The sequence below is a fragment of the Lampris incognitus genome, chromosome 14, assembly GCF_029633865.1.
Source record: "Lampris incognitus isolate fLamInc1 chromosome 14, fLamInc1.hap2, whole genome shotgun sequence".
NCBI lineage: Eukaryota > Metazoa > Chordata > Actinopteri > Lampriformes > Lampridae > Lampris > Lampris incognitus.
Window position 1 is genome coordinate 50,787,072 of NC_079224.1, and position 20,629 is coordinate 50,807,700.

The 20,629-nt window shown below is 45.8% G+C and overlaps 1 protein-coding gene across 1 annotated transcript in view; it reads right to left on the bottom strand.

The window, feature by feature from the left end:
• Positions 1-1,707: 1,707 nt before the first annotated feature.
• The window catches only part of si:dkey-181m9.8 (E3 ubiquitin-protein ligase RNF31), an 81,388-nt gene continuing 62,466 nt past the window's right edge, over positions 1,708-20,629 (bottom strand). Inside the window, exons 17-19 of the mRNA XM_056293956.1 lie at positions 4,847-5,015; positions 4,651-4,766; positions 1,708-1,735 (exon numbers count right to left, since the gene is read on the bottom strand). Coding sequence (XP_056149931.1) covers positions 1,708-1,735; positions 4,651-4,766; positions 4,847-5,015 — 313 coding nt within the window. The remainder of the gene's footprint in view (positions 1,736-4,650; positions 4,767-4,846; positions 5,016-20,629) is intronic.

A 20,629-nucleotide genomic window follows, 5' to 3' on the forward strand; every position in this document is an offset into this window, starting at 1 on the left:
CAAAAATAATGAAATCTTTCTTTTAAAGTTAATAACTGTATTTTGCAACATTTTTGTTATTTTTTCTTCTGCACACCAGGATACATGGTGTTGTTCATCTGTGTTGAGCATCAATTATCAAAGAGCATCGATTATCAGTAATTTACTTATTGGCTGGGTAGCACAACCTTCTCATGCTTAACATTTTTCCGTGTTTAAATTTTGAAGAGAAATTGTGAATTGAAAGTGAACTGACCCCAACCATGGTGACAGATAATTTGCCAAGAACAACATATTTAACAATAATAAATAATATAATAAAACAATTACAACGATAAAGCCTGTGATAAGACCAGACTGGTTGGCCTTCTTCTCTTAATACACTGGGTATGGGCCACAAAACACGGTTACATTTCAAATAGTTACATTTCAGAATGGTTACATTTCAAAAAGATCAAGCTTGACAGTATTGTTGCAGTAAGCCTAGCTCGGTGAGGGCGCATTTTAAGGCCTCCGTGACTAAATACCCTCTCCACTGGTGCACCGGTGGCAGGAACAGCGAGCACTCTCGTAGCCACAAGATAGAGCCTTGGGAAGACTTTTGCATGCCTTTTCCAGAAATCCAGGCAGTCCAGTTCTTCATCAGAGGACACCTGGATGTGGCGAATGAGCTCAGCCTTGACAGATGGATAAGGATAAGCTTAGGAGCACTTCATCTGTATACTGTGGCTCAAATAAATACAGGTGCCCATCGAATTCAAGTGCCACATCAACATTGTCAAAATCACCTAAATATTCAGCCGTGACTTTGAAAATAAATTATTGCTAGCAGTTCCTCCATGTCTCAGGCTATGCTACCTCAAATGAATAGTAAACTCTGATAGGATTCGGTGTGACTTCTTTAGTAAACAAACCACAGCCTCACATGCAAATAATAGCAACAGTGAAAAGGATGTTACAACAGAGACCAGAAGAAGCGAAACGTAAAGAAAGAGGTCCATCACTGTAGGGATCCTTTCCATAATGTTGTCAGACACTTATAATAACAATCTGAGCCTGTCAGTGGCAAAAACTAGACGTTTTAGTGGACCTACTTTGACACGCACAATTGCTCCAAACAATTACATTGCATCCAAATCCCCCCCCAAAAAAAGCCCCATTAGCCATTTAGACCCCAACATATATTATTGAATATATAGTGCTGAATATGGAGCTGCCAGGGAAGAGGAAAAGGGGAAGGCCAAAGAGGAGGTTTATGGATGTGGTGAGAGAGGACATGCAGGCAGCTGGTGTGACAGAGGAAGACGCAGAGGACAGGGAGAGGCGGAATCGGATGATCCGCTGTGGCGCCCCCTAACGGAAGCTGCCGAACATTGTAGTAGTAGTAGTAGTAGTAGTAGTAGTAGTAGTAGTAGTAGTCATAGTCATTTAGACCCCAAATAATGGGAAAATAGGGCCCAGGTTTAAAAGTAATGGAATTACCCTTTAACAAGGAAACCACACTGCTAAATGAGTTTGGTAAGTTATTTATTGAAACACAAAGTGTTAAAGTGCAGAGGCCAGAGATTTAGCAAGAGACTGGTATTATTACCGAGAGACCTGAGGTATTATTACTGACAGAGCTGAGGTATTATTACTGATAGACCTGAGGAGTTCAGAGATACAGATCCTGTTAGAAAATGTCCATGTTTTCATTTTACTTACAGCCATTCCATGAACTGGTGATGCTTAATTCTCGACTGAATTCCACGGAAGTCTGTAGATGAACAGGAGGCTGATGTCAGAAAGTAAGTGGATGTACTTAAGAGGGGTTGGAGGGATCACAACCTCATTAAGGCATAAATAAACAGAACACACACTGACGCGATGCCTTGTTTTCAACAGGATTTCTAACACAACACAAAGAGTTAAACTCCTTCCCATGGCTGCAGACAGCAGACATCAAGGTATTCTGACTGACTGATCTACTAGTTTCCATGGCTGCAGAGAGCAGACATCAAGGTATTCTGACTGACTGATCTACTGGTTTCCATGGCTGCAGACAGCAGACATCAAGGTATTCTGACTGACTGATCTACTGGTTTCCATGGCTGCAGACAGCAGACATCAAGGTATTCTGACTGACTGATCTACTGGTTTCCATGGCTGCAGACAGCAGACATCAAGGTATTCTGACTGACTGATCTACTGGTTTCCATGGCTGCAGACAGCAGACATCAAGGTATTCTGACTGACTGATCTACTGGTTTCCATGGCAGCAGACAGCAGACATCAAGGTATTCTGACTGACTGATCTACTGGTTTCCATGGCAGCAGACAGCAGACATCAAGGTATTCTGACTGACTGATCTACTGGTTTCCATGGCTGCAGACAGCAGATATCAAGGTATTCTGACTGACTGATCTACTGGTTTCCATGGCTGCAGACAGCAGACATCAAGGTATTCTGACTGACTGATCTACTGGTTTCCATGGCTGCAGACAGCAGACATCAAGGTATTCTGACTGACTGATCTACTGGTTTCCATGGCTGCAGACAGCAGACATCAAGGTATTCTGACTGACTGATCTACTAGTTTCCATGGCAGCAGACAGCAGACATCAAGGTATTCTGACTGACTGATCTACTGGTTTCCATGGCAGCAGACAGCAGACATCAAGGTATTCTGACTGACTGATCTACTGGTTTCCATGGCTGCAGACAGCAGACATCAAGGTATTCTGACTGACTGATCTACTAGTTTCCATGGCAGCAGACAGCAGACATCAAGGTGTTCTGACTGACTGGTCTACTGGTTTAACAGGATGTTTAGTCACAGTACCTACATAGTAGTGAAGTAGCACTAAAGTACAAAAGAAATACCCAAGTTTGAAGTGTTTTTTTTAAGTTTATGTATACTGACGTCATGTTGCTGACTGTTTTTCATCATATGACCTCGTCTGGAGTCCGACTGCTGGTCACATGTTGGAGCTGTGCAATTCAATACACGCTCTGTATAACTGATGTAGAGATTTTTCTCCTTCATGAAGCTTAACTTTTTTTCTGCTCACACCTTCTCAAGACCAAGTAACACCAGTGACTCCCCTCGGCTTCCTCCTGCAGTACGAGAGTCCTTTAAAAGTCATGACGCTTGAACTCATCAATAAAACAGGACAGAATGACACATCACCCATTAGGAACAGACAGCAGCATTCTCTGAAGCCATTCTGCAGTACAGAGCAGCAGCAAAGCTAACACAACACAACACAACACAACACAACACAACACAACACAACAGCATAGAGAGGCTGCAGAGTGCTGAGCCACCTTTGAATGGAAGCATGAGCAGGTGCAGTCAGCCAGCAGACTAACCTAGAAGTGCCAGTTTAGATGGTATCATGTTTCACAGCATAGGAACATTGTGCATGCCATCACTTCACTGGTTACCATGGTTATAATAAAACACTGTGCTGCCTGACTGGCTTTAATATGCAGATGAGTGTGGCCTTTAATTTGTTAATATTACTGCTTATTAAGGTTCTTAAGAGAGCAGAACAATCTGCTTTGGTTGACATTTGGTTTTCATCTGTGCCTGAGCCATTCCTTCAATTGTTGAGGTTCTACTTCCTCAACCCATTCTTATCTGGTTGCCATGGACGCAGAATACTGCTAGCTGATTGGCTCCAAACAGAGCTACTACTGCTTGTACATCACAAAGTGAAAGTTTTTTAAAAACAAATGTTAAACATCAAGTTCAACCAGATGGTTGTTTCTTCAGCCCAGCTGTGTCTGGGAGGAACTTGGGGGTAAGAGCGGCTGTTGGCACGAGTGTGTAATCATCCCCCCAGCCACTGTCTTAACCGCTCACGCTGCTCCCGGGGCCTCAGGGACGCTGGAGCCTATTCCAGTGGGCGGCAGTCGGGGAGACACCCTGGACAGGTTGCCAGGCCATCACAGGGCCCCCCCCCCCCACACACACACACACCCATTCATTCCAAGGGACAAATTAGTACCGCCAATTCACCTGAGCTGCATGTGTTTGGACTGTGAGAGGAAACCGGAGCCCCCGGAGGAAACCCACACAGACACGGGGAGAACATGCAAACTCCACACAGAGGACGACCCGGGACGACCCCCAAGGTTGGACTACCCCGAGGCTCGAACCCACGACCTGGTTGCTGTGAGGCGACCGCGCTAACCACTGCGCCACCGTGCCCCAAGTTTGCAATCATGTACCCTGTAATCGCCTGTACCGTTAGCAGCAGTTGGTGTGTAAGTGTGTAAATGGATTCTATTTATATGAATGGTTGTATTGATATAAATTATTGTATTTATATGAATGGATTGTATTTATATAAATGATTGTATTTATATAAATGATTGCATTCATATAGCACCTTTCTAGCTGCAACAGCCACTCAAAGCGCTTTACAATCAGTGAATGCCTCACGTTTAACAATGTACACACAAACTCATACACCAACGGCGGTGTCAACCATGCAAGGTAACAACCAGCTTATTGGGACCAATTAGAGCTTAGATGTCTTGTTCAAGGACACCACATTTTTTGCAAGGAGGAGCCAAGGATCGAACTGGGACCCTTAAGTTACCAGACGACCTACTCTACCAACTAGTCACTATTGCCCCGAATGTATGTGTGTCTGTGTGCGTTTGTCGTGGAAGAGCATTACTGCAGAGTGGTTGTGGGGGGGCCTGGCATGGAAGAAGAGGTCACAGTGCAGAGGTCATGTTTAGCTCTGACTGGTATGGGCAGCTGGTCTCTCAGGGGTACACTGTGTCTCAGAGTCTGGCAACAGAGAATGAAGACAGAAAGACGATGAGTATGTTGATTCTGACAAAGTTACATTAAGACATTTCAGCACTGACCAGTCGGAGGCGCTGCATGTAAAAGGCTTCTGGTTCCTCTTGTCCTCTGGTTGGAACGGTGACATGCCAGCGCCGCAGCTCAGCGACAATCTCCACTGCATCGAACAGGATGGCAGGGTCGGCCTGGGTCTGGTTGATCAGGTCCACCAGATGCTCTTTGTAGTGCTGCCTGACAGAGAAGAGACGTGTGTTTAACAACACGGAGGCAGCGCTGCTGAAGGCTGCGTTCACTCACCCCGCGTCTGTTTAACAGCACAGCCAGGCTGAAACGCTTCAGTACAACACGGCACCAGACTGGCCAGAACACAGGCTTTCTAACCGGTAAGCTCGACACATTTTATATTCCTCCTCTAACCTGTTAGCTCGACACATTTTATATTCCTCCTCTAACCTGTTAGCTCGACACATTTTATATTCCTCCTCTAAACTGTTAGCTCGACACATTTTATATTCCTCCTCTAACCTGTTAGCTCGACACATTTTATATTCCTCCTCTAACCGGTAAGCTCGACACATTTTATATTCCTCCTCTAACCTGTTAGCTCGACACATTTTATATTCCTCCTCTAACCTGTTAGCTCGACACATTTTATATTCCTCCTCTAACCGGTAAGCTCGACACATTTTATATTCCTCCTCTAACCGGTAAGCTCGACACATTTTATATTCCTCCTCTGACCTGTTAGCTCGACACATTTTATATTCCTCCTCTAACCGGTAAGCTCGACACATTTTATATTCCTCCTCTAACCGGTAAGCTCGACACATTTTATATTCCTCCTCTAACCTGTTAGCTCGACACATTTTATATTCCTCCTCTAACCTGTTAGCTCGACCTCCTCTAACCTGTTAGCTCGACACATTTTATATTCCTCCTCGAACCTGTTAGCTCGACACACTTTATATTTCTCCTCTAACCTGTTAGCTCGACACATTTTATATTCCTCCTCTGACCTGTTAGCTCGACACATTTTATATTCCTCCTCTAACCGGTAAGCTCGACACATTTTATATTCCTCCTCTAACCGGTAAGCTCGACACATTTTATATTCCTCCTCTAACTGGTAAGCTCGACACATTTTATATTCCTCCTCTAACCTGTTAGCTCGACACATTTTATATTCCTCCTCGAACCTGTTAGCTCGACACACTTTATATTCCTCCTCTAACCTGTTAGCTCGACACATTTTATATTCCTCCTCTGACCTGTTAGCTCGACACATTTTATATTCCTCCTCTGACCTGTTAGCTCGACACATTTTATATTCCTCCTCTAACCGGTAAGCTCGACACATTTTATATTCCTCCTCTAACCGGTAAGCTCGACACATTTTATATTCCTCCTCTAACTGGTAAGCTCGACACATTTTATATTCCTCCTCTAACCTGTTAGCTCGACACATTTTATATTGTAGCGAATTCGGGGGGCAACCACAGGAACTGCCGCGGCCGAGACGCGAACCCGTATCGCCCGCACCGCAGGAGACATCGCTACCCGCTCGACTATAGGATCCGACCCGTTAGACAAGGACCAACGTGTCTACTTATCCATACACGCTACAACATTCTCCCTCTAACCTGTTAGCCCGACATATTTTATATTCTCCCTCTTATTGCTCTTTCACGTGTTTATTCAGAAAAAGTCAAACCGGAACTACAAGCAGACACTAGAGGACAGTAGAGCGCATTAGCGATACCCATTGTCAAATTAATGTATTACAACACTCCCACTAAATTTTACAATGGACTTAAGGCACTTCACACTAAATTATTTTACTAAGAGCCGTGCTCTCCTTCACAAATAATGTCAAGATAATAAATCTTTAAACTGAAAAACTTGCAAGATTCCTTTCCTTACTCCTTTTACCTTGCTTACAGTTTTCTTACCATTTTCAACAGAAAAACAGTACCTATTACAGTAAACAGAATTACATAGGGAAAAACCTAATTTCTCTCCTAAGACATTCAAACTTCTGTTTAGTCAGTGGTTTGGTCAAGATATCTGCCTTCATGTCATTTGTTGGGCAATATTGCAGTTCTACTTGCCCATTCTGCACACGTTCACGGATGTAGTGGTAGCGAACGTCTATGTGTTTAGTCCTTGAGTGATCCACTGGATTCTTCACGATTGCAATGGCTCCTTGGTTGTCCTCCAGGATCACTGTGGGTGTAGCATCCATTCCGAGATCATTCAGTAATCGTCTCAGCCAGGTACCCTCTTGAGCAGCTTGACTGAGTGCGATGTACTCAGCTTCTGCTGTTGAAAGTGCAACTGTTGCCTGTTTCTTGCTGAGCCAGCTCACTGCTCCTCCACTCAGTAAGAATATGTTGCCGGTTGTTGAGTGGCGGTCATCCTGATCACCGGCCCAGTCAGCATCTGCGAAGCCGATCAAAGTTCCAGACTCTGACCGCTCATACTTGAGAGCAAGGTTCACTGTACCTTTCAAGTATCGAAGTATTCTCTTCACAGCAGTCAGATGTGCAGCATCTGGATTTGCGTTAAACTTTGACACAGCACTCACTGCTTGAGCTATGTCTGGTCATGTGGCCATCGCAGCATACAGCAGACTTCCTACCACGGACTGATAGGTACTTTGGTTCACAGGCTTACTGACACCATCACTTTTTTTCAATTTGACGTTGGCATCAGCAGGAGTTGCAACAGGATTTGCATTATCCATCCCATATTTCTGAAGAATGGCTTCAATGTAATGCTTCTGATGAAGTAAGACACAGTTCTTTTCTTTGTCTTGGACAATAGAGATGCCCAGGATATAGGACAGCTCACCCATGTCCTTCATCTTGTAGTGCTTCTTGAGAGCCATTTTCAACTCGTTCATGCTTGCAATCGACTCCGTAATCAGAATCAGATCATCCACATAAACAGCGAGTATCTCAAGCTCTTGTCTTGATCTCACAAACACACAGGGGTCTGATGTGCTCTGTTTAAATCCAATTTCCATCATGAACTCCGGGAAAGCTTTGCTCCAGCAACGAAGAGACTGCTTCAGTCCATAGATTGATTTCTTCAGTTTACACACCAGGTGTTCCTGCCCTGGTTTGATGTATCCCTCTGGTTGCTCCATGTAGATTTCTTCTTCCAGGTGTCCATTAAGGAATGCAGTTACTACGTCCATCTGGTGCACATGTAGATTGTTCTGGACGGCACAGGACAGTAATGTACGAATTGAGCTGAATCATACCACAGGTGAAAAAGTTTCATCATAGTCAGCACCATACAACTGTGAGTAGCCCTTGGCGACGAGTCTACACTTGTATCCCTCCACTCGTCAATCACTATGATGCTTGACTTTGAACACCCGTCTTGATCCTATGGCCTTTCTATCCCTTGGTAAATCCACTAAGTCCCACGTCTCATTTTCCAGCAGCGACTCATATTCCAAGTCAGCCGCCTCCTGCCATTCCTTTGCATTAGTACTCATCATTGCTTCTTTCAGTGTGCTTGGCTCTATGACACGACACACATTGGCATAATGATCAAAAGTCACTTTATCAGCAAACTCATAATATCTATATCTCCTTGGAGCCCTTCTGATTCTGCTGCCTTCTCTAGCAGCTTCATCGACAGTGACCTCGTCATCTGGTGTTCCACTCTCATCTGTGTTCATGGTTACCTCGTTCTCTGAGCAGGTCACTTCCACTTCCTGTTTCCAGTCGAAGTCTGACTCATTAAAGATGACATCACGACGAATTAGAATCCTCTTTTTCTCTTCATCAAACAGGTGATAGCCTTTGGCGTTGTTTGCATATCCCATGAAACAGAGCTTCACAGCCTTCTTGTCCAGTTTTCTTCTCTCTATGTCTGGGATATGTGCATAAGCAACACAGCCAAACACTCTCATGTGACTCATGTCCGGCTTTTTGCCACACCATCTCTCGTAGGGTGTCTCTTGCTTCAGGACAGATATGGGCAGCCTGTTTTGTATGTAAGCTGCGGTTGTTAAAGCCTCTGCCCAGTACAGCTTTGGCAATTTAGCATGAGACGGCATACTTCTAGCTGCTTCAATTAATGTCCTATTTTTTCTTTCTGTAACACCATTTTGCTGTGGTGAGTGAGGTACAGTCATCTCATGGTGGATACCTTGAGCCTTCAAATATTCTTGAAACTCCTTTGATGTGTACTCACCACCATTGGCTGTTCTCAGTCTCGTGACGTTCTGCCCACACTCATTGGAGAATGTTTTCTCAAATTCCTTGAATTTGCTAAGGACTTCACTCTTCTGTTTCAGAAAGTATACCTTGCAGCATCTAGAGTAATCATCGATAAAAGTCACAACATTTTTTGCTCCACCTACAGATTGTCTGCATGGGACCACAGACGTAACTATGGATCAGCTGCAACTTGCGTTTGGAACGGATTTCTCCAACTGGCTTGTATGGCTTTCTAGACAGCTTGCCTTCCACACATCCTTCACAGAAAGGAACCTCCTTCTCTGCAGAGAAGTCCACTCCGTTCACCAGATCTTTTAGTTCCTACAGCTTGGTGGTGCCACAGGCTGGCTGCTACTGATGCACTTGATGCACCATGACAGACAGACGAACTTTCTTTGACGTCCAGCTGATACAGCCCGTCAGATCTTTGTGTTCCCAGTCCTTGAAGAGTTCCATCTTTCCCAAGTATGTAGCAGCGAGACTTCTTTAACTGCACCGTATTTCCTTTTCTGGCAGCAGCTCCCACTGAGAATAGATTCCCAGATAGCTTTGGAACATACAGGACATCATACATTGTGACATTTTTTATATCACTTACTTTGAAAGTGATTCTCATTTTGACATTGTCAAGTCCTAGGGCGTCAACCACCCTGCCGTCACCGAGTTTCACAGACTGTGCTTTTGAGAATTGCTGGTAGTCTTGAAGATACACCACCTGATGCACCACCTGACGTAGCACAACTGGAGTTATCATTAGCATTCACTCACTTCAACTGGAGTATCATTAGCATTCACTCGCTTTTGCTCTTCATTTATTAATGCTTGCTGAACAAACTGCAGTGTCAAACTGCCAATCTTTGTTTCTAGCACAGTGACAACTGTAGCATAGCTTGGTGGCAAACTACCCAAGAGTGTTATAACTTTGTCTTCCTCTTCAATCACAGAACCTATTGCTCCTAGCTGATCAGTCAGTTCCTTATTCGTTTTAAATGTTCATTTAAACTTTCTCCTCCCTTCATTTCACATCTGAAATATTTTTTTCTTCAGGAACAGTTTATTTGCCTAAGTATCTCTCTCAGAATGTCCTTTCAGCGTGTTCCACGCCTCTTTTGGAGTCTGGCAGCTTGTTATCAGGTACAACTGGGGTGTACTTACATTCAGCACTAACACAGAGAATGCCTCCTCTCTCCGTCTCCTGAATTCAGCTTGTGCGCGTGCATTAGCATCTGCGGCTAGGATATCCGTCTCCATTAGCAAGACCCATAGTCCTTTCTCCTTCAGCAAGCGTTCCATCTGAAATTTCCACGTTGCCCAGTTCTCTGGTCCGCTCAGCTTGTTCATAAACAGCTTATCTTCCATTGTGAATTCCACAACACAGTTTATCTCACACAGAACTCCGTGTAAAACAGCCTTTTAGCGACGCTCTGTGCCCATAACCAATTGCTCTTTAACGTGTTTATTCAGAAAACATCAAACCGTAACTACAAGCAGACACTAGAAGACAGTACAGCGCATTAGCGACACCCATTGTCAAATTACTGTATTACAACACCTCCAACCTGTTAGCTCGACATAGTTTATATTCTCCCTCCAACCTGGTAGCTCGACATAGTTTATATTGTGGCGAACGTGGAAGTAGTGACAAAGGTAACTTCTCAGTCTCCTTTATTTAATTCACGCAAAAGTAGGAGCTCGAAAGAAATGCGAAACAATACATGGGGGTCATCTACCTGAACAATAATGTTGATCATGGTTTCAGTACCAAAGTTACACAACACAACAAACTACACAACCACCAAATCACAGCAGCAGGGCTATTTAACCCGCCAGCCTACACACAACTTCAACAACTACACAATGATTAACCCGCCAGCCTACACACAACTTCAACAACTATACAATAATTAACCTGCCAGCCTACACACAACTTCAGCAACTACACAACCACCAAATCACAGCAGCAGGGCTATTTAACCCGCCAGCCTACACACAACTTCAACAACTACACAATGATTAACCCGCCAGCCTACACACAACTTCAACAACTATACAATGATTAACCTGACAGCCTACACACAACTTCAGCAACTACACAACCACCAAATCACAGCAGCAGGGCTATTTAACCCGCCAGCCTACACACAACTTCAACAACTACACAATGATTAACCCGCCAGCCTACACACAACTTCAACAACTATACAATGATTAACCTGACAGCCTACACACAACTTCAGCAACTACACAACCACCAAATCACAGCAGCAGGGCTATTTAACCCACCAGCCTACACACAACTTCAACAACTACACAATGATTAACCCGCCAGCCTACACACAACTTCAACAACTATACAATGATTAACCTGCCAGCCTACACACAACTTCAGCAACTACACAACCACCAAATCACAGCAGCAGGGCTATTTAACCCGCCAGCCTACACACAACTTCAACAACTACACAATGATTAACCCGCCAGCCTACACACAACTTCAACAACTATACAATGATTAACCTGCCAGCCTACACACAACTTCAGCAACTACACAACCACCAAATCACAGCAGCAGGGCTATTTAACCCGCCAGCCTACACACAACTTCAACAACTACACAATGATTAACCCGCCAGCCTACACACAACTTCAACAACTATACAATGATTAACCTGCCAGCCTACACACAACTTCAGCAACTACACAACCACCAAATCACAGCAGCAGGGCTATTTAACCTGCCAGCCTACACACAACTTCAACAACTATACAATGGTTAACCTGCTAGCCTACACACAACTTCAACAACTACACAACCACCAAATCACAGCAGCAGGGCTATTTAACCCGCCGACCTACACACAACTTCAACAACTACACAATGATTTACCTACCAGCCTACACACAACTTAAACAACTACACAACCATCAAATCACAGCAGCAGGGTCTACACACAACTTCAACAACTACACAACCATCAAATCACAGCAGCAGGGTGTACACACATCTTCAACAACTACACAACCATCAAATCACAGCAGCAGGGTCTACACACATCTTCAACAACTACACAACCATCAAATCACAGCAGCAGGGTCTACACACATATTCCACAACTACACAACCATCAAATCACAGCAGCAGGGTCTACACACATATTCCACAACTACACAACCATCAAATCACAGCAGCAGGGTCTACACACATCTTCAACAACTACACAACCATTAAATCACAGCAGCAGGGTCTACACACATCTTCAACAACTACACAACCATCAAATCACAGCAGAAGGGTCTACACACATCTTCAACAACTACACAACCATCAAATCACAGCAGAAGGGTCTACACACATCTTCAACAACTACACAACCATCAAATCACAGCAGCAGGGTCTACACACATTTTCAACAACTACACAACCATCAAATCACAGCAGCAGGGTCAACACACATCTTCAACAACTACACAACCATCAAATCATAGCAGAGTGCACTTCATGTGAAATAACAGCAGTGTGTTTTTGTGTGTCCTGCGTAGACCAACAACAGCGTTGATGCTTCTCAATAATCCAGGTGAGGACGTCACAGGAAGTTGCATCAGTTCATTTGAACACAACGTTTACTGACAGAAACGTTTCATCACCATCTGAGTTACCTCTGCAGTCTCACCTGAATACAGGTACCCCCACCCTTATAAACAATACAGTGACTGCAGGTACCCCCACCCTTATAAACAATACAGTGACTGCGGGTACCCCCACCCTTATAAACAATACAGTGACTGCAGGTACCCCCACCCTTATAAACAACACTGTGATTGCAGGTACCCCCACCCTTATAAACAATACATTGACTGCAGGTGTCCCCACCCTTATAAACAATACAGTGACTGCAGGTACCCCCACCCTTATAAACAATACAGTGAGTGCAGGTGTCCCACGCTTATCAACAATACAGTGACTGCAGGTGTCCCCACCCTTATAAACAACAGTGACTGCAGGTTCCCCCACCCTTATAAACAATACAGTGAGTGCAGGTGTCCCCACCCTTGTAAACACTATAGTGACTGCAGGTACCCCACCCTTATAAGTCCCCACCCTTATAAACAATACAGTGACTGCAGGTACCCCCACGCTTATCAACAATACAGTGACTGAAGGTACCCCCACCCTTATGAACAATACAGTGGTATAACCACCGAAACCAATGACCAGTTTCATATGCAAATTACCGTGACCATTAACTACATGACATTACAGTCATTTAGCCGACGCTTTTATCCAAAGCGACTTACAATAATTGCATCATTTAACTTAGGAGATCAGGAGAACTACTAGTTACCAGAGGTCATAAGTGTAATATTTGCTAGTAATATTTGATTTGCTAATGTCCCTTACGGCTTTCCGTAGCGCCACAACAAAGTCACGTGATGTACGTAACAACGTCAGTCGGAATCCGGTCGGTGAATAAACACCCAGCACGAGAGAAGTCGTCCTTGCTTCATTAATGTTATAAGTTAACATAGCCAGAGGGCACAGAACATTACATGGTGTCAGAGTAGCGGAGTTTAAATACCCAATATGGATTCTTACGGCGTTCCAGCTCCACGGATGGACTGGGAATCGGCGAACTTACCTGAAGCATGGAGACGATTTCGACAAACAACGGAGCTAATGTTCACGGGCCCCCTGCGCGGGAAGAACGAAGAGGAGAAATGCAGCTACCTCCTGCTCTGGATAGGGGAAAAAGGGCGCGATGTGCACAACACTTGGACACTCAGCGGAGAACAAGCCAAGAAGCTAGAAACGTACTACGATAAGTACACTGAGTACATCACCCCCAAAGCAAACCCGATTTATGCCAGATATAAATTTCATGAAAAGATGCAGGGAGAGAGTGAATCCTTCGAACGATTTGTAACTGAGCTAAAGCTCCTAGTCAAAGACTGTGGCTACCCAAATGCCGACGAGATGGTCAGGGACCGCATCGTGTTTGCCACCAACTCACCCAGAGTGAGAGAAAAGCTACTTAGCCAGGGAGCTGAGCTAACGCTAGAAAAAGCCATAGATGTAGCCCGCTCACACGAGCTAGCAAAGCAACAGCTAACGTTTATGGGCCAGGGCAGCACACATGAAACGGTGCACGCAATAGGCAGAAAGACTTACAAACCGAACGCACCCAAAGCAGCTAACGCTAACTTCAGACAAAGGGACGTTAGCACCGCCGCCAGGGCGTGTAGCTATTGTGGAGGGCTACACGGCGCTAAAGCCACTTGCCCAGCTAAGGGTAAACAATGCATTAAATGCAAGAAGCTCAATCATTTTGCTAAAGTATGCAAGTCTAGCTCCCAGGGACAGACAAAGTACTACCGCGGCACAGTACATGCCGTCGGAGAGAACCCAGAAGAGTGCACCACTGACAGAGAACAGGAAGAACTGTACTTCGACAACATTACAGTGGAGAGCACCGCTGTGGGAGAACAGACAGAGCTGTACATAGACTGCATCTCAATAGAGAACAACGGAAAAAGCAACGAGCAGGCTTACGTAGAGGTTGGAATTGGCACACCTCCACAGAAGGTAAAGTTTAAACTAGACACTGGGGCACAGGCCAATACTATTCCCACCAACCTGTTCCAGGCGCTGTTCAAAAATGTGACACTGAAACCAGCAATACACAGACTCACTGAATATGGAGGAGGCGCGCTGAGCGTGAAAGGCACATGCAAACTCAAATGTAAGTACAGAGACAATGCAATGATGCTGGACTTTTACGTCATTGACACAAACGCCCCACCAGTCATGGCAATGAAAACATGCCGTGACCTAAACTTGGTAAAAATAGTGATGGCTGTGAGCAAGGAAAACAAATGTCACATCACAGAGCATAATGGATGAGTATGCAGATGTTTTCCAGGGAATAGGAGAGTTCCCAGGCGAGTGCACCTTTCGCGTCACACCAGATGCAACGCCGGTCGTCTGCCCGCCACGCAGAATCCCCATCGCCCTACGCAGCAAACTGAGGGACGAGCTTGACAGCATGGAGAAAGGCGGCATAATCTGTAAGGTAACAGAACCCACAGAATGGGTGAACGCACTCGTCATTGTTGAGAAGCCAAAGACAGGCAAACTTAGAGTGTGTTTAGACCCCAGAGCTCTTAACAAAGTGATACAACGACCTCACTACCCCCTCCCCACGCTGGAGGACGCCACCACAAAGCTTGCTGGAGCTGAGTACTTTAGCGTGTTAGACGCGCGGTCAGGCTATTGGGCCATCAAACTGAGCACTGAATCCTCAATGTTGACGACATTTAACACAGTGTTTGGCAGGTATCGTTTCCTCAGACTGCCATTCGGAATCGTGTCCGCTCAAGACGAGTTCCAGAGACGCGTGGATGAAACATATGAAGGATTGGACGGTGTGACGGCCATAGTGGACGATATACTAGTGTTCGGCAAGACTAAAGAGGAACATGACCAGCGTCTCAGAGCGATGCTGAAGCGCACAAGGGAGCGAGGGGTGCGGCTCAACCCCGACAAGTGTCACATATGCGTGTCCGAGGTAAGCTACTTCGGCCACACGCTCTCACACGAAGGCATCAAACCAGACCCACACAAGGTGAAGGCGGTCAAGGACATGCAACCCCCACAGAACAAAGCAGAGCTGGAGACAGTCCTCGGCATGATCAACTACCTCGCCAGATTTGCTCCACACCTCTCACAGATAAACTCACCCCTCAGACAGCTTCTGAAACAGGACAGTGAGTTTGTGTGGGATGCAGTCCACGACAAGGCGTTCCAAGAGATGAAGAATCTCATTACACAGCACCCAGGTCCAGTACTCTCATATTTCGACCCGCAGAAAGAGCTGCGACTCCAAGTGGATGCATCCAAAAGTGGCCTTGGGGCTGTCATGCTCCAAGATGGCAAACCAATTGCCTATGCGTCCAAGTCACTCAACAGCACTGAAGAAAACTACGCACAGATAGAGAAGGAGCTCTACGCTGTGGTCTTCGGCTGCAAGAGGTTCCACGAGTACATGTATGGACGAAAAGTGATTGTGGAGTCAGACCACAAGCCTCTGGAGGCAATACTAAAAAAGCCACTGGCAGCAGCACCACCCCGGCTGCAACGGATGATCCTGGCGCTCCAAAAATACGACATCCAAATCATCCACCGCCCCGGTAAGGACATACCGGTGGCCGACACACTGTCACGCAAGTCAATAGAACACCACGACAGTGACCTACAGGAAGGGATGGAGGCCCAAGTGCACACAGTCCTCAGCAACATCCCTGTGAGCGACACAAGACTCACAGAAATCAAGCAGGAAACAGCGCAAGATCCACAGCTCACCGCACTCAGACGAGCCACACTCACTGGCTGGCCAGACACAAAGAAAAACTGCCCGCTCAGCATCCAGGAATACTGGAACCACAGAGCAGAAATCTCAGAAATGGACGGTATCCTGTTCAAAGGTGAGAGAATCATTGTCCCCCAAAAGCTTCGCAAGGACATGATACAGCGCATCCATGCCAGCCACCTTGGCGTGGAAAAAAGCAAATGCCGAGCAAGAGACTTACTGTTCTGGCCTGGCATGGGGAAACAGATCGAGGATGCGGTAGCAGACTGCAGCATATGCCAAGAACGGCGCAGCGCAAATGCAAAGGAACCAATGATGTCACACGCCATACCCGAGCGGCCGTGGCAAGTGATAGGCACAGACCTATTCACATGGAACTCACAGGACTTCATAGTCACTGTGGACTACTACTCCAGATTCTTCGAGCTAGAAAGACTTTACAGCTGCACCTCATCTGCCGTCATCATGAAGCTGAAAGCAGCAATGGCTCGACACGGAATCCCCGAGACTATCATCAGCGACAACGGTCCGTGCTACAGCTCTGGTGAGTTCCGCAACTTCTCACAGACATGGGGTTTCTCACACACCACCACAAGCCCCCACTACCCACAGAGCAACGGCCTCTCCGAGAAGACTGTCCAGACGGCCAAACGCATCCTGGACAAAGCCAAAGCTGAGAACAAAGACCCCTACATGAGCTTACTGGAGTATCGCAACACACCGGTGGACAACCTGAAATCACCGGCACAGCTACTGATGAGTCGGAGGCTGCGGTCCATTCTCCCATCAACAGCAAAACACCTGCAGCCACAGATCGCCAGTCAGGAGGATGTTCACAAAAGGAGAGAGGTATGTCAACAGCGCCAGCAGGCATACTACAACCGAACAGCCAAACCTCTGCCCCACCTGCCCGCAGGCACACCAATCCGCTTCCGGCAGGAGGATGGATCCTGGAGACCTGCAACTGTGGAAAGACCAGCGAACACAGACAGGAGCTACCACATCCAAACCAAAGAAGGTCAGATCTACCAACGCAACCGTCAACACCTGCGACAAAGCAGAGTGAACACTCACACTACGCACACACACACTTCACAGCAGACTGTTACCAGCGCTAACAACAACACACAAGCCCATCAGCAAGAGCATGCTGAACCTCCAGACACGAACAATCAGCGACAACCAGACACACAGCCTGGTTACACCACGAGGTCAGGTCGCACGATCAAACCAAGACAAATCCTTGACTTATGAATGTTAAAAAAAAGAGAATTTTACACCAACCTGTACTATACCTGCTATGTTTTGAAAAGAAATATTTACAGCGTTCACTTACCTTGTGTACCTACCTGCTGTTTGCAGTTACCAGTAATGAAATGAAAAAAAAAAAAAAAAAGATGAAATGTTATTACGGTGTCACATTTAGACAGTGAGGGAAATGTTTTACACTACTTTGTTGCAGTCCAGTTATATAAGAGTTCCACTTTCATATTCTTTCTTATTAAGATTGTATTCGCTTATAAACGTGCTCAACGTGGTCTGTATCTCTGCAGAGAAAGCAGCACTTTTCAGAAAAAGGGAGATGTAATATTTGCTAGTAATATTTGATTTGCTAATGTCCCTTACGGCTTTCCGTAGCGCCACAACAAAGTCACGTGATGTACGTAACAACGTCAGTCGGAATCCGGTCGGTGAATAAACACCCAGCACGAGAGAAGTCGTCCTTGCTTTATTAATGTTATAAGTTAACATAGCCAGAGGGCACAGATCATTACAATAAGTGCATCTAAACAAGCATCTAGGAGCAAAACCAGTGCCAAAGTAAAAGTGCAAGAAAGAGATTTTTTTTTAAATCAATGCTGCTTCCAAGTAGCAGCATTGATTTAAAGAACACTGATTGCTAATTGTCTGCCATGAGTGCAGGCCACACCCTGGCCATTTAACACCCAATTAGCCAAAGAGGTACACTGAAAATAGGCTTATTGCCCAGAAACTGGTCACTTATGTAAACCTCTATCAAAACCTCACACGATACTATTAAGACTGCAAACAGCAAGTTACCAAGGAATATATTTAGAAGCTAAAAGGACAACTAGGTCAAAACAGCTAGGCAACAAGAAATATTTAAGGGCACACTAGGTGAAAAACAGCTACAGCTAGAATAAGTAAATAAGACAAGTAAGTAAATTGAATAAGACAGCTACAGCTAGAATAAGATCCCACTAGGAACCAGCAGCAGATGTATAGAGAAAAGGACTAATATTCAAGAAGCTGGAATAAGACTAATAGCAGCTTGTTAAGCAAGAAAGATGGTACTTACTCTATTCTAGATGAACCAGCAATTCAGAATCACTCCAGAAGTTAAAATATACACTGGATGAGCATTGTAACTAGAATTACAATGGTCATGTGTACTATTCACAGAGGGTTGGGGAATAGTTGCAATCACAGCATTGTAAAATGGTGACAGATTTACTCTTAGCCCCCCTTCGGTTAGGGCCCCAATCTTACAATGTTGTGATTGTTGCAACTATTTCCTAATCCTCTGTGAATAGTACACATGGCCATTGTAACTTTAGTTAATGGTAACGCCATTTTGGGGGGGGGTTGCCCCCATTTTTCTCCCTAATTGTGCTTGGCCAATTACCCCCACTCTTCCGAGCTGTCCCGTTTGCTGCTCCACCCCCTCTGCCGATCTAGCACGTGGGAGGATCACGCTATTCCCCGCAGTTCCCCTTACCCCCCCGAACAGGCGCCCCGACCGACCAGAGGAGGCACTAGTGCAGTGACCAGGATACATACCCACATCCGGCTTCCCACCCGCAGACACGGCCGATTGCGTCTGTAGGGACGCCCGATCAAGCCGGAGGTAACACGGGGATTCAAACCGGCGAGCCCCATGTTACCGGGTAGTGCGGCGGTCCATTCCGCCACACCCGGACGCCCATGGTAACGCCAGTTTGCATATGAAACTGGTCGTTGGTTTGGGTGGCTATACCACTGTATCAAGTGTGGGGATACCTGCAGTCAGTTGAAACTGCAGCTGTTACGGCTCTCGAATGAAGACCAGAGGCCAGTGTAGCGTAATTCAAAGGCAGACGGACACAGAGTACCGAGAGATCCCAAGGCAAATTTTAATGCAGGATAAAATAAAGAAACTGCCACAAAATAATAACAGGGGAATGTAAGGTGGGGGGAATGTATGGTGCGGATAGCGGGTCTGTTTGTGAGATGGCTACCAAAGTCCAAATCCGTTGAGCGAGGGGTTGTCCGAGGAAGTCCGGATCCGTGATCCAGGAAGTAAATTCCGAAGGGAGAGGGCCAGGGAGAGAGAAGCGGAAGGAGATCGCTGGAGGGGGTTCGAGGAAATGTGATGGTCGCTGGGGACGAGGAGCGAGGGACACGCGTGGAGCCGTGGAAGTCGCGGAGGGAGGGTCTTGAGGGAAACAAAAACAGCGAGATGAAAAACAGGAACACAGGAGTTAGACACTGGGAGAAACAAAACAAGAGCGTGGGAATAGGCACGAGAAAAGGGTTACTAGGAACCACTGGAATGGGCTTGTCGGAGCTTTACCGCAGGGTTCAGTACGTCGAAGCACAGAGAAGCGTTCTGGGAGGCTTCTTGTAGAGGGCTGCCTGATGGCCGCAGGTGCGCCTGATGGATGATGGCGAACACCTGGTGCAGCGCAGCGCCCGTCTCCTCAGAGCGCGAGCCGAGCGCTCGGATGTTCCCGGCGCGTCCGAGCTGGGGGAGTGGCTTGAACCAGAGCCCTAAAAAGAGAGAGTTACGTCAACTCCATAGACGTCAATGGGCCAGTTATTTAACAGCAATGGCGGATCATGGGAGCCCCGAATAGTTCCAAACAGTGCGACCCGGGCCAATAGGATTTCTATGGCGAAGGTCTGTTTCTCGCATTAATCAAAGGTTAATTTACAGCTAAGAAGCTACAGTTGACATTTTAACGATGACCATTTTACAAGCACGTTTGAATCAAATTAACGATGTAATTTAAAGCGTGATAGCTCGTCAATTTCAAACAAAATATTAGTTTTAATGTTCCTACACATGCGCATAGAATATGTATCACGTTGGAATATGTATATATAAATCTGAAATATTGGTTAGTAGTTACCAGAAACCGCGGCTAAGCAGTTCCTTTAAATGACCCGCCAAGCTTCGTTTGGAACTATTCGGTGGCTACATGAACCACGTGACCCTCTCGCGTTCTGACCCCTCATTGACGTT